Genomic DNA, 25,696 nt, shown 5'->3' on the forward strand with positions numbered 1-25,696 from the left:
GCATGGAGACTTTCTTATTATCTCAACCACTCTAAGTCTATGACAAGAAATCTATCCTAAACCAAAGAATAGTCGGCATAAAATCTCCAAGCCTTTCAGAGTGCATTAGTCTACTTAATATTTTAAAAACAGAAGTATATATCATTCTATAAAAAGAAAAAGGTATTCTTTCCAGATGAATTTATTTGCCAGAATAGCTATACTAAAAAGGCAGCCTTTAGAAAACAACTCTTAGTCATCATTAGATCTGAGCCAAAATCCCAACACCTGTTTAGGAAAAGGCAGATGTCTAAGCTGTGTATTTTTTATTATGTGTGTACACAAGAACAAAAAGTTATTTTAGTAATAGAAAAATATAACTACAATATATGAGGTTAGATGACCACTGGTGTTGATTTGGGCATACATTACATTTAATGGGCACTTTCATGAATAAGAATTGCGGGGCCAATACTAACATTCTGCTGCAAAATAAGATCAAATGAAACACATGTGACTGTCATTTATTGCTCTTCTCAACATTTGCCCTTCACCAAATACCATTGTCAGTTGTAGCTCATTAGCCAAATATTAAAATTAAACATTAGGTACAACTCTAGCAATATAGTACAGTATCATAATAAATAGCATATTAGCATTTTACTTATGGTAAACATATTATATAAGTCTGCTTAAAGCAATTAGATATATATATATATATGGACTACCTTAGAAAACTCATGCACAATAGAATGTGTTATATGGAAGACTAGCCATGGTAGCTTTTCTACATAAATAACTTGTAATTTTAAAGAAATAGACCTAGGAATTTTTTGCTATATTATATTATAGTATAGTATAGTATGCTAAAATAGTTTTGCTATTATTACTGTTCTACATACATATACCCAAACAAATTAAGATCCATAAAAAGGGTATTCTCACTAAAGCATGATCTTCAGAGACAAGCTCTACTGAGACTCTGATTATCAGGATTACAGAAGTTTAGAGTCCATGTTTCACGCTAAAGATCTGAATTTGCATATAAAAACACAAATGTTCTCATTTACTGCCAGAATAAAAGATGTAGGGAGTAGCCCAAAGTAGTCCATATACTGAAGAACTGGTAAGCATTTTATATCACCTACAAGAAGCGTTGTTTTAAACCCAAGAATCTTTTGTTAGAATCTATTTAACTGAACATATGGGAAAATTAGTGAAGAAAGTCAGGAACACTTACCATTATTCCAGTAAGTAAACAGACTCCTTTCCCACAGTATGTATTAGGTACCATGTCACCATATCCAATGGATAGGAAAGTTATTGAAATCAACCACATGGCTCCAAGGAAGTTGCTAGTAACATCCTGCTGATCATGGTACCTGAAAGAAGGAAGCATCATAAATACTTCTACTAAATATTTTGCTTTGATAGGGGGCTTTAACTAGCATCAATGATGTATGTCTCAGCTGTTCTTTCTCAAAGCTATAATGCAATTTATGTTTTGGTTGTTGTTTTCTGTTTGTTTGTTTGTTTGTTTTGTTTCTGGGATAAGCAGTTGCAAAATTATATAAAACTTAGACAAGCAACAAAAATCAGCTGATCCCACAGCCCAGGTATTTATCTGTGTTATTTATTATCTAATATGATGAGTTCTTGGCTGAAGAATTCCCCCTCCCGCCCATATAATCACTTCAATGGAGACAAATTCTGCAGGTGCTGAAACCAACTATGCAGTGGAGCCAGCATAATCTGCTGACTATACGGAAGAAGCAGAGAAGCTCTGTAGGTGGCTGGCAGATGCATGGATGGGCTGAGGGTAGGGAACTCTGTTCATCTCTCCAGTGACTGGCCTTAGCATAGCCCTATAAGCATCAGTTCACTATTAAATTGACATATCGTCACTGAATAAACTGAAACACTCTGGCACCTTCAGTCTACTTTGCTACCTTGAAAATAGCAATAAGCATATTGCTGCCTTGACATGAATCTCTACTTGACCATGAAAGCTTCCTGTTAGAAAAGTAAATATTATTTTTTGTTAAAATCAAGTAGGGACCTTCCGAACGTAGAGAGGTGCAGCGAGTTCCAGTGCATAAGGCTTGTCCTGACAGGAGGGTGGTACGGAAGGTTCCCTTGTGACTCAGGGGCTAAGGTATTGGCCTGGGGAGCCAAGGGTGGTGGGTTCTAGCCAGGCTCCAGGAACTAGGAGCCAACAACCCAGCAGATAAGGGACAACCTGAAGGTAGGGAGGTGGGTCAGGCTCCCGTGTATAAGGGACACCCTGACAGTACAGTAGTGGGGCAGCAGTGATGTTAAAATATCCTAGAACAACACAATTGTTCCCCCCTCCAAAGAGAGAAGGCTAAATAATCCAATTGTGTCCTTGTTTTACAATCAGCTGTGAATCCAGTGGGACCTGCTTTCAGATCAAAACTTGTTGCCAGTGCACAGTCTGAATGAAATGGAGCACCAGAAGAGACCCTTCCTCAATAATACTGCAGCTTTAAAGTAACCCCACAGCTGCTAGGCTGCCCGGCATAAGTGGTTTATATTCTGGTGTTGCCTTCCCCATGGCCTACTCCAAGCCACTGTCTTCGGTGGGAACAAGGACAACAGGTGGAGCTATGTTCTATGAGATTTACAAGCTCACTGTCCTACCACAAAAGCAATTTCCTTAGTTTTGCTTCCTACAAAGTCTCCTATGCTTGCAGAAATAAGCTAGGATTGCACAGGGAATATATCAAAAGCGCTCTCCTTCACACCAAAGGACTGAAAGTGAACAATCCGTTAAGATCAACATACTGTACTGACTACAGTGAAAGACTCTGCCTCATACTGTCCAAAAAATTAAGGAATCACCTGCTAAGCATTTTATACAAGAAACAGAAAAACATCAAGAATGACATTTCTAACTTAGAGAGTCTCATCTCAGGACAAACATCCACACCGACTGACACCTTGCAAGACTTTTGTTCCACCAGACAAGAAATCTACTATACACACTTCTATTCCCTACAACAAAGAAAAGACAATAAATTTTCCAAACTGCTCCACACCACAAGCTACAACAGCAACAACCTCAACCCACCGGATAATATTGTTAACCTCTCCAGTTACAAACTCAATCCAGCAGAAGAGTCTGTCTTATCCAGGGGTCTCTCTTTCTGCCCCACGTCCCCCACAAACTGGATACAATTTTGTGGTGACCTTGAAGCTTTTTTTCACCGCCTCCGCCTCCGAGAATATTTCCAAACCACCAATGAACACCAATCTGACCTACCAGATCCCCCTATCAACACAAAAGGAAGAATAACTCTATATGGACTCCCCTTGACGGTCGGAATTACAATCTGGATTTGTATATATATACAAAGCTTCTATATACAAAGCTTCCGCAACAACGCACAGACTGACATTATTTGTAAACAACAACAAGTGACACACAATCTCAGCCACGCTGAACAACATGCCGTCCAGAGTCTCAAAAACAACCTGGACATTATAATCAAACCAGCTGACAAAGGTGGTGCTGTGGTCATTATGAATAAGGCCGACTATAACCAAGAGGCAACCAGACAACTCTCCAACACCACATTTTACAAACCTCTCTCCTCTGATCCTACTTCGGAATACCAAAAGAAATTACTCTGTCTCCTTAAAAGCCTCCCTACAGCTACTCGGGAACAAATCCACACAGAAACACCTTCTGACCCCCGACCAGGATTTTTCTATCTGCTTCCCAAGATCCATAAACCTGGACACCCTGGACGCCCCATCATCTCTGGTATTGGCACACTCACTACTGGTCTATCCAGCTATGTAGACTCTCTCCTCAAACCCTACGCAACCAACACCCCCAGCTATCTCCGAGACACTACTGACTTCCTAAGGAAACTACAAAACATTGATAACCTCCCCAATAACACCATCCTTGCCACCATGGATGTAGAAGCTCTATATACCAACATCCCACATGAAGACAGATTACAAGCAATTAGAAACACTATCCCAGAGGACACCACTGTCAACCTGGTAGCAGACCTATGTAAATTCGTTCTCACCCACAATTATTTCCAGTTTGAGAACAACTTATACCTCTAGATCAGCGGCACAGCCATGGGTAAACGCATGGCCCCACAGTATGCTAATATCTTTATGGCTGACCTAGAACAATGTTTCCTCAACTCCCGTCCCCTTTTACCCCTTCTCTACTTACGCTACATCGATGACATCTTTATAATCTGGACGCATGGCCAAGAAACACTGGAGACATTCCACAGTGATTTCAACAACCTACACCCCACCATTAACCTCAACTTGGACCATTCCACACGAGAGATCCATTTCCTGGACACCACAGTACAAATCAACAATGGAAAATTAGACACCACCCTCTACAGAAAACCCACTGACTCAGACAGTTACCTACATGCTTCTAACTCCCATCCAGCACACACCATACGATCCATCATCTATAGCCAAGCCCTTCGATACAACCGCATCTGCTCTAATCCCACAGACAGAGACCAGAAACTTCAGGATCTCTACCAAGCATTTATAAACCTCAACTACCCACCCGGAGAAATAAAAAAGCAAATTGAAAGAGCCAAACGAATACCTAGAAACCATCTACTACAAGACAGACCCAAGAAAACCAACAATAGAACACCACTTGTCATCACCTACAGCTCCCAACTTAAACCTGTCCAACACATTATCAATAGATTACAACCTATACTGGAACAGGACACTAAACTTCAAGAAGCTCTGGGAGACAGACCCATAGTCTCCTATAGACAACCACCTAACCTCAAGATGATTCTTACCAACAACCACAGGACATACCACACTAATACCAACCCTGGTACTTTCCCTTGCAACAAACCCCGCTGCCAGCTTTGTCCACATATTCACTCTGTTGACACCATTATTGGGCCTAACCAAGTGAGTTATAAGATCAAGAATACATATTCCTGCGCCTCCAGAAATATAATCTATGCTATCATGTGCCGAAAGTGTCTGTCTGCTATGTACATTGGACAAACGTCTCAGACACTTCGCCAAAGAATCAATGCCCACAAAACAGACATTAGACAGGATCACAAAGAAAAAACAGTTGCTTGTCATTTCAACCAGAAAGGACACTGTCTCAATGACCTGCTAACCTGCATCCTACTTCAGAAGACATTCAAATTTGCACTTGAAAGGGAATCCTCTGAACTGGCATTCATGCTAAAATTCGACACTCTCCGCAGGGGACTTAACAAAGACTCCAGCTATCTTACCCATTACAAAGATAGCTTCCCCAATTATCACCTCTAATACTATTAACTCACAGACATCTACCCTTCCCCACCTCTAATATCATTAACTCACTGGCATTCACCTTCCTTTCCCCCCCCCCCCCGCATCCCCCTTCTGTTCTGAAATGTGATTTGTCCTTTACATATGTGTTCATTTTTTTAAAATTGTATCCTTTGGTATATATGGCTGTGACTATTTTCTTCCACTATTTGATCTGAGGAAGTGGGTCTGGCCCACGAAAGCTCATCATCTAATAAACCATCTTGTTAGTCTTTAAAGTGCTACATAGTCCTGTATTTTGTTTCAGCTACACCAGACTAACACGGCTACATTTCTATCACTTTCCTTCACACTGTGCACACATTCACTGCACAGTTATTTCAGAGATGTCAGGATGCACAATTTTAACAGTGCAATTATCAATGGTAATTTCTTGGGTTTCACTTGAGAGGTGTATCTTAATTAGTAAGGGCCTTCAGATGAAATATTAACGCTGTCTGCATCTATATTTAGTAGCACGCCGCTTCAAGGTCCTGTTAAAATGTTTTTATCTTGTTAAATCTCAGCAATAAGCTGCATGATATCTGGGATTTCCCACTCTGGTTATTTAAGTATTTGATTTAGCAAGGAACAAAAGAACATGCTTAAATTTAACAGTGTTGACAACTTTTGCGATTTTATTATGAGTCTCATGATATTTGGTGTTTTTATTAAAGCCCCTCAAACAGTGTGTTTCCAAACTCCCCATGCAAGAGAACGTCAGCTCTCAGAAAACACAAAACATTTTCTAGCCCTAACGATTGCAGAAAACAAATTTGGAAATGTGACCCCAATGCTCAAAAACCAGAAGGCAAAACAAAGAAAACCTAAAATGCATTAAGTTTTTATAATCTTGTGACTTCTAAGCCAGTTTCATAATTTTTGTGGTTTGACATATTTCTGAGGTTATTAATTCAGCTTTAAAAATGTGCTTAAAGCCTACTCATTTCAATAAGACTATTTTATGTTCTTAAAGATAAGTACTTTCTTATCGTAGGCACTTTGCTAAATCTTGATCTGTACATCTTTATTTATTGGCTTGAAAGTCGGTAGGAGTTTTTCTGACTTTACTGGGAGCAGCTGCAGATTCCAAGGTTATATTTAAGACATTGCATGCACTGTACATATGATTAATTACAAAGTGAATCCATCTATATTAAAAATGGAAGAGGCGAAGAACAATTTTCTGCATACCAGAAATTGCAATTTTGTATTTACAAGATCTATGAGAATAATCACCAAAAAAGGATAGCTGAGATGTTAAATCAGTTCTATTTGAAATATCAATTTTTTACCTTTCAAACATCTTTTACATGCATTTTTAGTTATGACAGCCCTAGATATTGAAACCCTCTATTCATCCATAGAATAAGTATAATGTGTATAGTGGCCGTTAAAACTTTCTACTAACATACCTTACATTTGTCATAAAGAACACCTCTAAGAATGTGAGGACAGATGAGCTTGGTTCATTCCGTCTCTGCTGAGCCTACCAATGGTATGTCTACACTACTGAATATGGTAGAATTAAGATATGCAACTTCAGCTATGTGAACTGCATAGCTGAAGTCGAAGTACTTTAACTTGACTTTTGGCGCTGTCTACACTGCAGGAAGTCAACTTCCCTTACTTCTCTTAGAAGCAGGACTACTGGCATTGACAAGACCCCTCTCAGTTCAAATTAGCATGACTTCACTAGACCTGCTAATTGGAGCCCTGGAAGATTGACATAGGCAGCTTCGATCTTCTCTGTAGTGTAGACATACTCTAAGAGAGGCTGAGGGAGCCACTTGTATTGGTGATTATTGTGGTGAGGACTACCAGCTGGAATTAGCTTACCAAGTTCACCAACTCACTGCACAAAGGCCACTGAACAACTATCAGCTGGCAACAGAATTTACTCAATATAAACCTGTGCAGGATTTTGAATGGCAACTGAGATGGCAAAGATTCCATAATCCACTTGCTATCCATTCCCTCTAAGTATGAAATTTCTAACATATGACAGTGAGCAAGTTAGATGCTATCATATCCAAAGTTTAATAAAACCGTAGCCATACAAAAGACAAAACTGTCTTAACCGTTTTGTGTAAGCGGATTTTGTATAGATTGTCATTATTGCTTCTGTACCTAATAACTGGAAGACAGCTAATATTGATGCTAACATTTAAAAAGGGCTCTAGAGGTGATCCTGGCAATTACAGACCGGTAAGTCTAACATCAATACTGGGCAAATTAGTTGAAACTACAGTAAAGAATAAAATTGTCAGACACATAGATGAACATAATTTGTTGGGGGAAAAGTCAACATGGTTTCTGTAAAGGGAAATCATTCCTTACTAATCTACTAAAGTTGTTTGAGGGGTCAACAAACATGTGGACAAAGGGGGAATCCAATGGATATAGTATACTTAGATTTCCAGAAAGCCTTTTACAAGGTCCCTCACCATAGGCTGTTAAGTAAAGTAAGTTGTCATGGGATAAAAGGGAAGGTCCTTTCAAGGATTGATAACTGGCTAAAAAGACAGGAAACAAAGGGTAGGAATAAATGGTAAGTTTTCCGAATGCAGGGAGGTAACTAGTGGTGTTCCCCAAGGGTCCATACTGGAACCAATCCTATTCAACCTATTTATAACTGATCTGGAGAAATGGGTAAACACTAGGGATATTAAATTGCACTTAATTGACTAGTCGAGTCGCACCAGTCGATAAGCACTTCTGCATTCCTCCTTTGAAATGTACAAGAACCTCCGCTGGAGCTCTTGTACATTTCAAAGGAGGAATGCAGAACTCTGCCTACAGCCCGGGGCCAGCGGGAAGTCCAGCTGACTCCGGGCTGCATGCGGGTGCCTGGTTTGAAATGTACAAGAGTGAGTCCCCAGCGGGGGCTCTTGTGTATTTCAAAGCCATGGAGCCCAGGGTCAGCGGGGAACTCAGAGTCCACCACTGACCCTGAGCTCCATGCTGCACTGCATGCCATTCTGGGGAAATGCTGCGTATAGCCTGGGATCAGCTGGGGAGTCCAGCTGACCACAGGCTCCACAGCGCTGCCTCTTTAAAATGCTGAGGCAGCGTTTCAAAGGGGCAACTGCCAGACAGCTGATCCCTGGCTCATCTGTGCAGCACTGCCCCTTTAAAATGCCACCTTGGCATTTCCAAGGGGCAGCTCTGCACAGATGAGCTCAGGATCAGTTGTGCAGCAGCTGCCCCTTTGAAACACCGCCTCGGCATTTCAAAGGGACAGCCATGGAGCCTGGGGTCAGCTGACCCCGGGCTCCATGGCATTTCGGCATTTTAAAAGGTCAGTGCCACACAGCCAAACTACAGATCAGCTGTGCGGCGGCTGCCCCTTTTAAATGCTGCCTTGGGGTTTCAAAGCGGCAGTGCTGCACAGCTGATCCCCAGATCAGCTGTGCAATGCTGCTGCTTTGAAGTACCCCTTCTGCCTGCCCCCCCTTTGCTGCCTCTATTCTATAGAGGCAGCAAAGGGAGAGGGAAGAATGGACTAGTCAACAGGCTATCTTATAAGCAAATGCTTATTGGCTAGTCGACTACTCCTTAACATCCCTAGTAAACAGTGAGGTGGCAAAATTTGCAAGTAATAATAAACTGCTTAAGATAGTTAAGACCAAAGCCGACTGTGAAGAGCTTCAGAAAGATCTCACCAAACTAAGTGATTGGGCAGCAAAATGGCAAATGAAATTTAACCTGGATAAATGTAAAGTAATGCACATTGGAAAACATAATCCCAACTATCCATACAACTAATTTAGCTACAACTACTCCAGAGAAAGATCTTGGAGTCATTGTGGATAGTTCTCTGAAAACATCCACTCAACGTGCAGCGGCAGTCAAAAAATTAAACAGAATGTTAGGAATCATTTAAAAACAAATAGAGAATAAGACAGAGAACATGTCATTGCCTCTATATAAAATCATGGAACACCCACAACTTGACTACTGCATACAGATGTGGTCACCTTGTCTCAAAAAAGATATATTGCCATTGGAAAAGGTTAAGAAAAGGGAAACAAAAATGATTAGGGGTTTGGAATGGGTGCCATGTGAAGAGAAATTAAAAAGACTGGGACTTTTCAGCTTAGAAAAGAGGAGACTTGAGGGGGAGGGGACATCATAGATGTGTATAAAATCATGACTGGTGTGGAAAAAGTGAATAAGAAGAAGTTATTTACTTGTTCCCATAACATAAGAACTAAGGGTCACCAAATGAAATTAATAGGTAGTTTTTCTTCACACAGTGCACAGTCAACTTGTGGAACTTCTTGCCAGAGGAGGTTGTGAAGACTAGGACTTTAACGGGGTTCAAGAAAGAACTAGCTAAATTCATGGAGATTAGGTCCATCAATGGCTATTAGCCAGGATGGGTAGGAATGGTGTCCCTAGCCTCTGTCAGAGACTGGGAATGGGTGATGGAAGAGGAATTGCTTGAAGATTTCCTGTTCTGTTCACTGCCTTTGGGGCATCTGGCATTGGCCACTGTCAGAAGACAGGATACTGGGCTAGATGGACCCTTGGTCTGACCCAGTAAGGATGTTCTTATGTTTAAAACCTGGGTCATTTCAGAAATCATGTGCAGTCAAACTGTGTCTGACTCAGATTGTTATTGTATGAGATTGTCAAGTAAGAAGAAGTGTTCAGAGATACTCTATAAGCATTTTATCTACAAAAATGAGCGGCCACATTATAAAACACTTATCTTTAAAAATGACCAAGTTAAACTAGGTAAAATGAGGGCAAATTTGGATTTTTCTAAGGGACCATGAGTCAAAGGTAGGAACTCTGAATGGTATAGAGGGCTATATTAGACATACTTTTGTTTTGGGATGAGATACTTATTTTCTTTTTTTTCTAATGGAAATTAAGGGTAATCCATAAGAATAGTGCAGCTCTTGGTCCTCGCTCCATTCCCTTTAGACAACTCTGTGGGGCAAAAGGGGGCAGAAACTGGCCTCATTTTCCCCACTAGGTATTCCCTCTATTTGAAGGAATTCTTGGCAAGGATACAGCTGTCACACCTGGTTCCAACATAAAGCCCCTGAAAACTGACATAGGATGCTGGACCAGGGAGGTCCAACCACTGTAACCTTTGGCTCCCTTAATAGCAAGATAGCGATAATAATTTGGCCACTAGAAGACACTAGGGCATATCAATTAATTGACAAATATAGTGAGGATTCCTAAAACACTAATTTCAAAACTGAATGTATGAAATATAAAGTCCTTATTCAGTGCATTCCAAAGTTCTTATCATATGCATTCCAAACATCATGAATATGAAATGAAACACTCTTCAGAATCTTTTCATTCATTAACAAATATATAGATTTAAATATTTTTATTTTATTAAAGTGCAGTATTTTTGGACAATGGAAGCATGCTCTGAGAACAGTCACCCATTTGAAATCGAGGATAAGCACTAGCACATTTTAAACCCAAGTATAACCCCAACTATAGTGAAATCTTTGTTATCCAGCATTCTGTTAACCAGAATACCTTGTTAACCGGCATTGCCCCCAGCCACAATACTGTCACATCTTTAGGCACACAGGCCTGGCTTGGTTTACCATGATTGGCTTAACAATTTTTTATTGTACTAATTTTTTATAAGTACTAATCATCTTTAACTCAAAATAGAAACGTGAGACCAACTGCCTCACACTACAAAACCACCAATATTAAAAACTTGAGTTTTACTTTTATTGTCTATTGTTTTTTCCTAGGTTGATGAGACTCTCAGATAACCAGGATTTTTAGATAACCAGAACGCTCCTAATCCCCGAGCGTGCCGGATAACACAGGTTTTACTGTATAATCCCAGCAGGAACTGAATTTACTGGGATATAACTGCCCAACTCCTGCAGCACCAAAGGGTGCCTATGACATGTGTAGATTTCCCTGCTGGTGCAAAGCAGACATAGGCAGCTTTCACATTATCTTCTCTCCCACTGTAGGTGTACACTGAAGGAAAAGATGGGGCATAGCCAGAACATATTTCACTCAGCCACTCTACTCCATTTTAGGGGGCAGTGACAACCAACATAAATTAAGAGTAGTCCTGAGACTGCTGTAGCTTACGCCAAGGGCTGAAATGATTATGCCTTTGCAAATATAGAGTAAGTGTGCTCCTTCTCACATTAGCATTAAGGAGTTTTGCCACTGACTTCAAGAGGATAAGGATCAGATTCAATACTCCAGATTCTTTACTAAGTGTGGGCCTACAGAGATTGTAACCATAGTGCTCTTTTTTATGATCGGTCAAATCAATATCATGAATCAAAATTATTTTCCTTCATAATTGCATTTATATTTGGTGATCTCATTTTAACTGCTATGCTGCCGTTAGCAGCACATATTTATTTCCTAGTAATTCTGCCTTGACAGCTGCTTATATTCATCTTAAAAGCGATGAATAAAAAGTAACAAAATGTAAGTTTTAGCTTAACCAATTACTGTACATACTACTTCACGATTTGTAGCTTTCTTTCAGTTTAGCCTGCTTCATCTGACAGCTGACTGATAAATTTCACATTCTTTTATTTTGTTTTTCTAGGCAATCTAAGCAAAAATATTGTGGGATCAGCTTTTTGCCGGGGAGAATATAATACACTGTTTGTATAACAATCATAAATATAAATAAAAAATCTTAGCTTGAAACATCTTGCCAAGTATGGTTTTGTTAAAACTGTTAGACTAATAATAGTTGATGTTCAACCCATAAGACTCCAATTTATTTAACTAGCCATTAAAATTCTCCCCCCATATTAAATTTTTTTGGCTGTTTCGTGCCTTTTCAGCTCTTGTTAGACAGTAGGCATAGGTAGGTTCCACCTCTCTCACTCCTCCCCCAAGCTTTTTGATCACAGATACAACTACTTTCCACCATTTCAAAAGTAAAATCAAACTGTACTTCAAGTAACAAACACCATGATTCTAAGTTGGCTTCCATAAAGTAAATGGATAATACTTCTGCCAATGGGCTTTGGAGGAGTTTCAACGTGGGTGATGCTCGATTTCCTTCTTGCTTTCCCTCTGTCATCTCTGCTGGCCTCCTACAAACATTTATGACCAAGATTTGCTAACACAAATAATTTACAGATATACCAGGTGCTAAACCAGATGTCTGGAAATGACAAACACTGATGCAAAAATAAGCAATTATAAATGAAGCTAAAGGTAAAAGGTATAGGCAAGTGGTATGGTTTTCTGCACAGATCTTTTCTGAACGTACTGAGGTAAAAATATTGTAAGTAACTATAATTTCTCTCTCTTCTTTAATTACATATTTTTTCACTTAAAAGAATATTTGTAAAGTAACATAGAAAATGAAATACAAGCAGAGAAACATTAATCAAATAAGCACCATCTGTGTGCTTTCCTGTGACATGGGAATGGAGATGGCTAGAAAGTACAAGATCAAAGAGAGAAGAGAGTGGCTGAGAATGAAGAGGAAGCCTCCATAAAACCATTAGCATAGAAACACAAGGATAAGAAGACAGATGCTAGACAAATGCTATGATCATACTTGTGTGTAAAACAATTTTTCAATCTCAGAGGGGTGGTTGTGTTAGTCTGTGTCTAAAAAAACTCAGCGTTCCCACCCCTCCCACCTCCCAACGCAGACTGGGGGCGGGGCGCAGTGGGGCCGCGAGGGGGCCTGTGTGGTGTGCTCCCAGGCAGCCAGGGAGGGGAGGGGGCATGGCGGAGGCAGCATAGGGACGGCGCCCGGGTATGACATAACACCCCAGTGCCAAGGTTTAAAAAGAAAAGAGGCTGTCCTGCAGGAAGGAGGGAAAATGGCGCAGGGAGTCAGCCGCCCGGGAGGCACATTCAGAGGCACTGCGAGCGGCCAGGAGGCCAAGGAAAAGGAGGCCTAGGTAAGGGGAGAGGAAGCAGCCCAGGGCAGGTCTTTCTAACAGCCTGCAGGCTGGCATGTTACGGCGGGAAGCCCCGCCAGCCGGACCGGACTGCAGTGCGTCCGCGTCCTTAGTGCCCTGGGCTGGGGTCCATGAGAGAAGATGGGCCCGGACTCCCTCTCCCCTATGCCTGAGACGGGATCAGTAGCTCGCGGTCCACGCTCGGAGGCGGAGCAAACAGCAAGGCGGCAACAGCAAAAAGACAGGATTTAATGTGGGCCAGGCTCTCGCGTCCACTGGGGATGATGGTGGTGGGACACGAGTAAAGGCACAGTTTGACCAGCCTTGTGCATACCTTGTAACAAGGTGCCACAGGACTCCTTGTAATTTCAGTGCCAAAAATAAATGTGGAAACAGTCAGATTTTCAAAAGTGTACGGTATCACTGAATTTAATGGGAATTAGGTGCCTACGCAGTTCTGAAAATACCACTAACAGTGGCTAGGGTTATGGTTAGCCTGTACATAAGAGAAATAAAGACCACCGGCCTGGTTTTCAAAGGTGCTGAACACCCTGATTAGATTTCAAAAATCTAGTCAGAATCCTGAAAAGTGTGTAGTTCTTTCCATGTTTTTATTAAGGAGTCTTGCAAGAATTGTTACTGCATCTAAATTGGGACAAACAGTATTTCTGCCTTTCCAAGAGAAGCCAGTTGACTTCAAGTGTAGCCTGAATGTACAAGAATTTCTAAGAGTTTGGAAGACCCATTTTTAACTCAGAGTCCTAAAATGGAAGTTCCATATGTCACAGCATTATTCTCATCTAATACAATTGATTCTGGCACACATACCCTTCTCCAAACTGTTCACCTGCTCCCTTAAATGAGTGTGAATGGTTCCTGTAAGGAACATCTCCTCTTGAACCAACATTAATTGTAGGTCAGTTGAAGACTGTAATATTAATGATGAATCCCATTCCATTAAGAAGTAGTGAAGTGCATCTTTCAGGGAAGCAAGTTTATCAAGGCTTATTGCTGTTTCCTTCACCAAGAAACACTATACATGTCATATCAGAAGGCCTATCATATTTACCATTCCCTTAAGGAGTTTTAACATAGAGTAATGACAGAACATTAAGATAAAACTGACATTCCAAAAAATGCTTTAACTGTAAATGCTGCCAAGAGCATTCTTGAGATAGTATGGGCTAGATCCTTTATTAGAATGGAGCTACCTTGTAGCAGCATACCATATGTCCCCAGGTGTTTTGAAGACCCTTACATATGCTGATTTGAATTAAACGGAACAGAGTTTGAACTCTGTCCTACTTAGTTTTTTCCCATATTCTTTTTGTTTCCAGTAAGAAGAGATGAGTTTCTCCAGAGTATAAAATCCTCATGCAACAGAGATGGTATATCAGTTTTATGGCTAAGTATGACTACAATAATGTAATGGTTCTGTAACCTGGGACATTGGCCCCAGGTATTTAGCATAGGAAGAGCCCAGGAAATGGGGAGTGTTCTGAATTCTAAAACATACTTCAGATTCACATATATTTTTATACTAGGGAATTGCCTCTTCTTGGCTGTATTTAGTGCACTGGCTAGTCTAATAAGTACCAGAGAGAAGTGAATTCAATGAAATATAAGCACATTTTTTTATGATTTAGATTTCAACCTTTCTTTTCCTCTTGTAGTAGGTTCCAAAAGACTGTTATTAAAAGGTCTAAAATACCCTTCCTAAATGTGGATATAACCCTTTTTTGTCCTCTCCATTTGAAAATAATTGTCATCTTTCACTGAGTACAGCTATATTGTGTGCTGCAGTACACTTATGTAGTCAACATTCAGTAACATTATCTACCTGTCAATTTGCCCTCAAAGTTCTCCTTGAATAATGCAAATGAACTTACTAGCCATTATTCTTACAAAAGCCTATTCAGGAATAGAGGTATTTTACTTCACTATAGTATTCAGCTATTGTAAATAACCACTTTTACTATTGTACTTTCTCTAGCAAATATTTAGAAATATTTATATATACACAAACAATAACAGAACTGCAATTTCAGCTGACTTTAAGTTGAACAATGGCAACATGAAAAATTCAATCTGTAATTTAGTACAGGATATAAAATAGAATATACTTCAGATACATGAGAATTATCATTTTGGTTTTACAGCACCGTTCTATATTCATTTATTTAACCAAATATACACAGTGTAATACCTCATCAGCAATAAGAACTCATTCCTCAAAGACAACCATTCAGGAGAGATTTTATATTGGGTTTTGATAACACAGTTACTAAGTTAGATGAACCACCAGATCTATCTGTTAATTCTCTCTATATAGGTAACATTTATTCTTATGTATTACAGTGGGTTATGCCAGGGAAGTTTTTCTGCATAAGAAAAGACATACCTTCTACAAACAAAGTAAGAAAAATCCATAGACTTATTTAGTGCAGAAGAAATATTCTGAGCCCAAAAAATGACCTGAAAACATCACCACAGTGAAGCAAGCTTTTCTAAATACCCACAAACTAAACAACTCTAGGAAACAATAGGGTAATAATCCCCAAGGGGTGGCATACACAAATAGGAGCTGTTCGACGGACACTTCTAATCTCTCCCTTTGGAGGCAGCAGGATCACAGTGTAGAAACGTCTCCCTCAGAGACACTACTGCCTCTGTGTACTCTACACATCCCCTAGCGAAGACATCTCCTTAGTTATCTCCATTGCACCCATCCCCCAAGAACTCCCTCCTGCTACTAAACAAACTTCACCAAGAAAAAGGACTACTCCTGTTGTGAAACAATTCCCACATACCATCATCCCAATAAGGCAAGAAAATGAGGGATTGAGCCACTAAAGAGGTGCCCCTAATTCTTAATGCTCCACTGCCACCAATATGCAACCTCCATGTGTGTGTTCTGTTCCCCAAAAGATGAAGGAGTATGAAGCAAAAAATGTTATTGGTTTATTGACGACCAACCCTTGAAGAAATAAACATGTTTTTATCATAGCTTAAGCCTTCCCTTCCGCCTCATTGAGAACAAGAAACGGGAAGTGTCTTCTACCAATTCATCTCATCTACTCCACCCAGATACTTTCTTTATGAAGAGAGAAATGGGGCTCTCTCTCTTTGAGCCTAAACAACTCTTCTGAGTTGCAACAGAGGTGTTCAGTTACACAGCACATAACCAGCTTTCTGCAGTTCTGCTTCTTCACAGCAGAGGCAGAAGTTATGCTGAACTCTCTTTCACACACACAAATGAAATGGTATGTAACATTACATTGAGACAGCAAAAATATTAGTGTGTCATGTTACATGTAATGCTAAATCAAAGTTTGGATAATATTTGTTGATGCAGCTCTTTTGCTGATCTTAAACACTTGGAAATGACACCTTCTTTGCCTCACCAGGTTCAGCACTTCCTCCTCTGGCAGCTAGGAGAAACCAGTTACATTCCACAGAGCTTTTACAATTCACTCAATTTATTTTTCAATATTTTACAACTGGGGCCTCAGTGCTGGCTCAAGTAGTACTCTTCAGCCAAACAAACAAACAAACAAAATTTGTAACACAGAAAGGGAATTTCTCTCCCTGTCTCCTCTGGGCTTTGGAATGCCAGTCAATCTCCAAACATGAAGGTACCTTAATTACTTCCCTTTTAGAGAGGAAAGCTGCCTTCTAGCCAGGAGAAACCTTTCCTCCTTCTAGTTTTTTTTAAGGTTACAGGCAGCCCTTAATAGGACTCAGGTGTCCCTAGCTGACTTCTTTTCAGCTCATGGTAGAAAGACCTGTAACAGTTGGATCACATGCTGCCTTCCACACTCTATTACAGCACTCCAGCCTGACTCTGTCACAGCTCATAATGACCTTGTCTCCCCCTAATTTAATAACACTCTTACAACTATAGACCCTCTTTATTGACTTCAAGTAGATTCAGCTACCTCAGATGAAATCTCTGCTCTAGCAAAATTCCTGTTGATTTCAATAGGTCTAAGTTTTCACCTTATTTTTGACTGAGAACCCGCAAAGTAGTCTTTTAAAAATGTTTTCCTACCGTAAAATATTGTTGCACTCAAATAGTTCTGAAATGTTTATTTTTATGTTGTATTAGATTTAAGTTTTTGGCACCCAATTTTGAGGCAAGTTGCATTTTTAAATTTGATTCTATACATTAAAGACATTGCATATCAATTCATTTAAAAAACTAATGAAAGTAAACCTAATAACATTAAACAATAATTTATTTGTACTTCTTAAATATTCTAAAGTGTGATAATCCAACATGTTGACATTTGTAGCTGAATCTTAATTAGCTAACAATAGTTAACTTTTATGACTAGTATGTGGCCAATCACCATCCATTCAGCTTATTTGTTAATTGTTCTTCTTTTCTATACCAAAGGTAGTTTGTCTGTTTCTGCTAAACTCTTTGGGACAGGTATGGTGCTTCCTTTTATGTTTGGAAAGCACCCATCTTATTTTGGTCACTGCTTGAAAAAAATAGTGTTGCCTCCCAACAATAGTAATGTTAATAAAAACTAGGGGGGCAGTGCCCCCTGTTCTCTATGCTCGCCAATGCCCCCATCTCTGGGGGTAGGCAGCCCTGTCTCTCCTCCTTGCTGCCGGGGAGGGCCAGGATGAGGCATGGCAGCCCCAGCCTGCCCTCTGCTCCCTCCCCCAACCAAAGGGCAGGGCTGATCCTTGGTCAGCCCCGGCTCCATCCCCCCCAACCTCAGCTGTCGGGCAGGGCTGAGGACGGACCAGCCCTGGCTTTCCCCTCCCCCACTCCAGCAACCTGTACTTCAATTTGATCCCTCTGCCCCGATTCCTGCACTCACCATCCTCCCTAACCCCCACCCAATTCCACCGTACCCCCACTGCCTATCCCCCCCTTCATCCCTCCCCCATCTCCATTCCCATACCCACCCACCCACCCTCCCTAACCCCTGCCCCACTCTCTCCACACTGTCTACCCCAACCCCCACCTTCTTCCTCCATTCCCACACCCTCACTCATCCCTAACCCCTCCCCATCCCCACAATGCCCATCCCTATATCCCCCTCATCCCTACCAACCCCTTTACCGCACCTCCTATCCTTACATACACCCTATCCCACTTCTTCCCTCCCTACACACACCCTGCCCCTCCCACAAATTCATTGAGCTGCATGCCCCTCCCCCAAGAGCACCACCAGGCTGGGAAGCACAGTCCTGGCCACCGCAGCAGGAGCCATAGCCTGTCCCTAGCCAGCCTTTGCGCACAGGCATATTGGGGCAGCTTTGATCCGTGGCAAATCAAGGGAGCCCGGAGTGCAGAGTGGCCACTCCAGAGAGCGGGGGAAGTGGCCAAGGTGCAAGACCTGCCCAGTTTGCAGGGGGGCCTGGGGCGCATACCTGAGCCCGGGTTGCACAGAGCCAAGCCGCACGGCAGGCGTGCGAGCTGGGCAGGCTGGGCGCAGGGCCCAGAGGCAGGTAGATGCTGCTCCAGGGGATGCATGGAGCCGGAGCTCCAGGGACAGTGCACTAGCCTGGGTCACCAGCACACGCCAGAGCCGCTCACTCACACTGTGGTTGGGCCACACAGAACATAGGTGTGAGTGGGTGTGTGGGCCAGGCAGGCTGGGTGCGGGGCCCAAAGACAGGCAGATGCTGCTCCAAGGGGTTCACTGGGATGGAGTCCTCCCCCGCCCCATTTCACAGAACGGTCATAAGGTCAGGGCTCGTGGGGGCACACTGATGACGCCACATTGCCATCCCAAAGGGAAAGCTTTTTTATGTATAGAGAGAGAGAAGATTAGTTTTGAGGAATTAAAATAATATGTCATAAAGATGTTAATTAAAAATGCCAATGTAACACATCATCATTGCAACCAATGGCCACAATCCTGTTGACTTCAATGGAAAGTTTTTGTGAGCAGAAAGTCTATGGAAGGGTTGGGCAATAACTTCAGAGGGGGACCACTTCACTTTTTGAAGTGGCCCCAGGCCACCCTGGAAGGGACAGGGCCTCAGGCAGAAGGGGCTAGATGCGGCCTGCAAAGACGCCTATGCCCACCCCTGGTCTATGGGATTGTGTCTATGTGAAAAATTACAAGGGTCACTGCATTACAATGAAGAGTAAAGGGAAGGAGATAAGTAAGAATACATGTGGATTTTTTTAAAAAAACCATGTATGCTGGTGAATCTACTCATGGATGAATTCACATTAAAATATGGATGCAAAAGACAGAATGACAAACTGTTGAAGGAAATTAAAATCTGGCTGCAAGGACTGTCATAAAGTTTATTTTCTATAGCTTGAGTGGTTTGTGCTACAGATTTTTCATAACAGCCAAGAGATGCTACAGTATAATTCTGAGTTCATTAAAACAGTGCTAGGCAGCAATATAAAACAAACAGAATTGTATTTAGTCACCTTCTGTGCCTCAAATTACACATTTATATAATAATCTACAAAACCCCATAATTCTATTACAATATGTAAATACATACAGCATTCAGACCTTGTACATTATTGTATATTCTTCTGGCTAATTTTCCCAAGTATTAATAAGGAGGAAAAAGAGAAAACATTATGTAAAGACAGGCTACCTTGGTAATGTTAAAACATTTACATAAGAATCCATAAGATTTAAGGATCTGAAGAGCTCAATAGAATATTTTAAAATGTCAACCTTCTTCTATAATTCTTTTGAAAGTCCCATTTCAGGAACATATTGTATGAGATTCGGGAAAAGGTATTTATATCACTTCCATTTACTAAGAATGAGCTATAATGAAACTGAAAAGAAACATTAAAAATGGATAAAAGGATATACTATGACATAATGCATAATTAACCTATAGAATGTATTGCCACTAGATGTCATTGAGGACAAGAGATTAACAGGATTCAAAACAAATTTGACAGTTATATGTATAATGAGAACATCTACAGATACATTAGTGAGATAAAAATGTATAAGTAATAAAAATCTTGATGTTTCATGGCATATGGCAACCACTAACTCTCAGGGATTAGGAAGAAATTTTGCCTACAGGCAGGTGTAATGGATCTGTTAATCTCTCCATGTTTCATGTCTGACTTAGCAGAATTAATGTTAAGAATAAACTCTAGCATTACATACAACCTATAGCTTTCAAAACAGATGAAGCCAGCTTCAGGGTAATGCCTCAAGTCAGAACATTCATCATGACAAAGCATTATCCTTAAAAAGCAGCACAGTAGCTAGACAAATGAGGAAGTAGGGACACTTACAGGGAAAGATGAAAAAGTTGAATAGGCAAACAGGAACTGAAACAATTTAGGCATAGCACTGAATACAGTTCTGCATGATTCTGTGATCAGATCCTGGTGAACACCTCTTAGTGGGGAGAGGAGTCATCTGGTATGATACCTAACTAGACACACCACAGGAATCTGAAAAGGATACCTGCTCTGTGAAGAGACTTTGAAAGGAGTTCAATAAGATGGAAGCAACTTGTCTGGGTTAGTTGTAGTGGACCCCTGGCATTTTATTTGTCTGCATGTCTACAGCTACAGCGCTTGCAGCTCCTGTTGGCCACAGATCTCTGTTCCCAGCCAAAGGAAACTTCAGGAAGTGGTGTCCGATCCGCAGCACTTCGCACAGCTCTCATTGGCGAGGAATGGCAATCCCCAGCCAATGGAAGCTGCAAGCAGCCATATCTGCAGATGCACAAGTAAATAAACCACTGGCAGGCAGCCAGGAGCTAACCCTGATGAACTTCGTCCAGCTTATTTTCCACCCCTGAATTAAGAGCTCCCCTCAAAGATGTGGCCCAGTTGACATATGGAAAATGCCAACTAGCCACACATGAAAAACATTTGGGATGAAGGCAATAGCAAGTTACTTAAAAATTACTTGTTATGGAGTGTCATGCACTTTACTCTGACACATCTGATATGGATTTGATCTTATATTTTAATTCCTGTGTTCCTACAAATACTGCACAGAGCTTTTGTTGTGTTGCCAAAGTGGCATGAAGGACCCATTTGAATGGTGATTTCATATTGCTCTATATGTGGAAACAAACGGTTCTCCCCACAGGCTTTGACTATCCTCTCATTTAAATGTATGTATAAATCCTCTGTTTCTAAAAACAGGGTTCAATTTAAATAAAAGAATGCATGAAAATAAATGATAATTTTCATTTAAAAAAACAAATACTAGCTCTCTCACTCTCTTATTCAGAAATTATAGATGAGGCCAATGCTGACTGTGAATCATTCAGCATATTCACTTGCAACCAATATAGCCACTTCCTCATCTTCCTCTGTCTTGCATTGCATGTTTTCTCTGGCTATATTCTGCTACTATTTTACATATAAATCCCTTTTTAAAAGGACAAGTTCTTTCAAAGCAAAAAATCAAAATCAATTCAGGTCCAAAGAAAATTCTGTTATGCAAATATAACTGCTTCAATCTCAAGGAGACCAGAAAAAATATTAATCATAATTAATTTAAAATTAAACCCACTGGTAATATTTTCCCCCTAACATAATAATGCAAAACCAGAGTAAGCTTTCCATATCTTCTCAGCCATATGAAAGAATCATGCAGCTGAGTTAATGCCGTGTTGTCTGGGAAGATTATGTGAAAAACTGAATGGTCCCTAGGGGGCTTTTCTGCTATGAAACTACTTTTGTATGTTATCATTCATTTAAAAAGTTGCATAATTCCTTGTTCATGATAACAGCAAAGCTCCATGTATGCCATTCTATAAAAAGGTAATCATGTAGAAGCTCGCAGTTGTAAAATTTAATCTTAGCCCCCTGGTCTTCACCATATATTTTGAAATATAGCAGAGTGTCCACACTACCAAGCCCGTTATTTCAAAATAAGGGGCTGGTTATTTCGAAATAATTATTTCTGCTTTCCTTGGGCAATACATTTATTTCAAAGTAGTTATTTCCAGAGTTATTATTTCAAAATAATTTTCTCATGTAGATATGTCCTTAACCACAATACTTCTAAATAAAAACAGATTTTACTAATGTGAGCAGATTTTCAAATGAAAAAAATATATAGAATAGGAAGGCAGGACAAACAAATAATCTTATTTTTTTTTAAATTCACTGCAAATAAAATACTACCATTCTCAAAATATCTTTCGTACACAATACAGTGTTAACCATTTTACATAAACTATGTGTGAAGAACCTTTTAACTAACTATGGGTCTGATTCAAAGCCCCTGGGAACCCTACTGTCTTCCTGGTCTTTGGATCATGCTCATGCTACATTATTAGTACATTTCATTGTTTGAAACAGTTACTTCATTAATCTTTTTTTTTTTACCATTTTTAAAGCGAAAAGATTTTATTTATTTTTATGCTTCAACAATCTATTCTGTTGGAAACTAGACAGGTTTTCCTGAATATTTATAAGATATTTCCAAAGACAACATTGTTTACTTGCAAGACATCAGAAAGTTGTGCCAGTTTTCATCAACAGTCTGCCACTGATATGGGGTCAACAATCAGTATGTATAATTTCATAAAATGTAAGAAAGTATATAAAACAGTTATTAAATATTGTAATTCAGGAAATAAATCAATGAAAGCACATGTTTATAAGATAAATATTATTTATATTGTAATATGAAACTTTTTAGAATGTTACTGCAAATACTTTTTAAAGTCATACATAACTGACAATGTACAAGCTTCCAACGTGCAGTCTGTGCTCCAATTGTCTAAGCTATGCAAGTGGGAAAAATTTACATTGTACTGGGCTGAGAGAACAAGTCACTCATTTCTTCTGCTGGTCACTAGTGCTTACTAGAAAACAGAGAGGAGATCATTTCTATTTTCATCTTCAGTTCCCAACATACAATCCCAGAACATACTGATGGGTTAGTGGAAGACAGCAGATGGTAATTAAATTCCACCAGTCCCAAATTGCCAGAATCCAAGATTTTTCATAGCCTTCCATGGATGTCTATTCTTCGGAGAAAACACTTTTTACAGCCACAGGTATTTAAAACAATTGCTGCAATGGGAGAAATACTGTGCTTTCAGTCTTGCTATCAACAAACATAACCTATTTGTACTGTCTATATTGATAGTAATGTAAGAATATCATGCTAGTTTATTGTGCATCTCCAATATCAGATATTAAGCCAGAAGTATTACCCAGCCAGATGCATTTGATAAAAATGAAAGTACCTCAAGTAATTTTCACATTATCACACTAAACACCCATTACAACTGTGCTTACTCTGATCTATCTATATTAAGTTTTTATACTGTAATCCGTTGCCACAGTATTTGGATTAATGGACTACATGGAATCTCTGGTTCTTCTCGCTTTTCTTAGTAAAAACCTCTGCTTAGGGTGAAGTTTGGGGTGTTTTGATTTGGTTGGTTATTCAATTTCTTTGATTGATAGTTTCAAGTCTGCTCCCTTTGCTTCAGAGGAAAGCAGATATAAAAGGTGTCAATGTAATAGGTTTTTTAATCTTTAATGTGCTAATAGACTACTTGTTTTCTAAGTTTTAACGTAGTGTCATTCTTGATGTGGTGGATACACTTTATCAAAAATGACAATTTTGCACTGTTTCCAGAAGATGGACAAACATTCCTTTCACGTAATTACCACTGGGAGTTCTTTAATAGCAAGAATGACCAAGAAAACCTTGTTGGCAAAACTCATTCACTTCATGCCAGGCTTTGTGATATGCTGTGTCACTGGATAATGAACTTTTCACTGCTGAAGTTTCCAGTTTGAATTTGGAACAGATATTTGCCTCAGTGACCTCATAAAAATACTGAAGGGAAGGAGATTATGGATCCCTGAGGGACCTGATAGGTGAGCTTCTTCACAAAGAAAAAGCAATTACTCATCAACACTTTATGAACTCTACTGGAGAGGAACAATTGGACAGAGCCATGGTAGTGCTATGTCATGTGGACAAGTTAGCAGTACCTTGTGGTCTGCAAAAAGTCCACCAGAATGCATATGGAAAGCTTGTCTTATGTTTGCAATTTCCTTGTAAATGAATACTGATTTTCCATAAAATATTTGTTTGAGGCAATGCAAAAGACTAGACATTTAATTTGACTAGGTCCTAATTCTGTAAAGCACCTTAAGAAGCACCTTAAGCATGCATTTAGCTGTTTTGCTCAGTTGGGTACTTAACAGAAGATCAAATGAAAGGGACAGGATAGTTGTAAGATTGCTCAGGGGTTGATAACTGGATAATGAACTTTTCACTGCTGAAGTTTCCAGTTTGAATTTGGAACAGATATTTGCCCACTGGATGGTATTCAGACTATATGATATGGAACCACAACGTGAAAACTATCAATACAATTAGTATTAAACAGCAACGAAGTTGGTGACCTAAGCAAAGAAGTCAAATATTAAATGAGCATGGAGACTAATGTATGGTAAGTACCCTCTTATCCCAAGAGATGTTTGTCTAGCCTGGCTGTATTGCCCATTGATGAAGCAATATGGAGAAGTCTGTATACATAGTGTCATTCAGCTCAATTTATAGAAGACTTGTATCTTCACATGTGTCAATCCTACTCCTTTCATAAGATCAAATTCAACTTCAAGAGAAAAATTAAATGAAGTGCCTTCCTGTTGCTTGGAAGAGTTGGTTTTCTGAAGTACAAAACTTCACAAACACATTAGGAAAAACTAATTACTTCAATCAAGGGTTAAAAGAAGTGGTGATATTACAAAGAACCATATCCAAGATATAATTAATTTAATACAGGGCTATCGACCACTAGCATCTCCATAGTTTCATTTGTACTGTTTCTTAACAATCCCCAAAATTGTCATTTTAAAAAGGACAAAAAGCTGGTACAAATTCTCTCTTTTATTTTTCACATCATGCCTTCTACTTTAAAATGAATTATGACCAGTGACTTATAGGTCAAAGAATGTCTATCACTTTTTCAAAACCCAGCATGCGGAAGGATTCTAACAATAAAAAACAGGTCATAGCCATAGTGCAAAATATTTTTGCTTTGGGGGAGCTAAAGAGAATTTAAGATATTCATGTTGTTGCTTTTCCTTACAGGTCCCTCACTATCCATGTACAGATGTTACATTACTGGAGCTACCAAATACTAATTTTAAAATCTAATACATGAAACATTTAAAATAGGCTGAAAACATGAAAGTTAAAATTCCTGTACATTTTAAATATCACTCTTTATAAGATTGAAAGAGAGAGGAGTGCAAATTACTGGACAGATAGTTCTTTTGATCCACACAAAAAGGGGGCCCCAGCTCCTATGTGGGGAGCTTCATGTGCATAAGGAACCATGCAGATCGGAGTGGAAGGGCAATGGGAAGATCAAGGGAGAAGTGAACATCTCCCTTTAGTCCAACAGAAATGCCCAAGAAATGTAGCACAGATACAGGCTGTATTACATTTCCACTCTAACTCATGGTGGTGACCTCCCCATTTAAGGTGGTTTTAGGGGGCAGCTGAGGTCAG

The 25,696-nt window shown here is 39.9% G+C and overlaps 1 protein-coding gene across 2 annotated transcripts in view; it reads right to left on the reverse strand.

Annotated features, from left to right (window-relative positions):
• KCNN2 (potassium calcium-activated channel subfamily N member 2) overlaps window positions 1-25,696 on the reverse strand; it is a 124,255-nt gene that overhangs the window by 43,742 nt on the left and 54,817 nt on the right. For both annotated transcript variants that reach the window (XM_075931993.2, XM_089779294.1), the window contains exon 5: window positions 1,220-1,361. In XM_075931993.2, coding sequence (XP_075788108.2) covers window positions 1,220-1,361 — 142 coding nt within the window. The remainder of the gene's footprint in view (window positions 1-1,219; window positions 1,362-25,696) is intronic.

Source organism: Pelodiscus sinensis, chromosome 6 (genome assembly GCF_052426305.1).
Source record: "Pelodiscus sinensis isolate ZL-2025 chromosome 6, ASM5242630v1, whole genome shotgun sequence".
NCBI classification, from domain to species: domain Eukaryota; kingdom Metazoa; phylum Chordata; order Testudines; family Trionychidae; genus Pelodiscus; species Pelodiscus sinensis.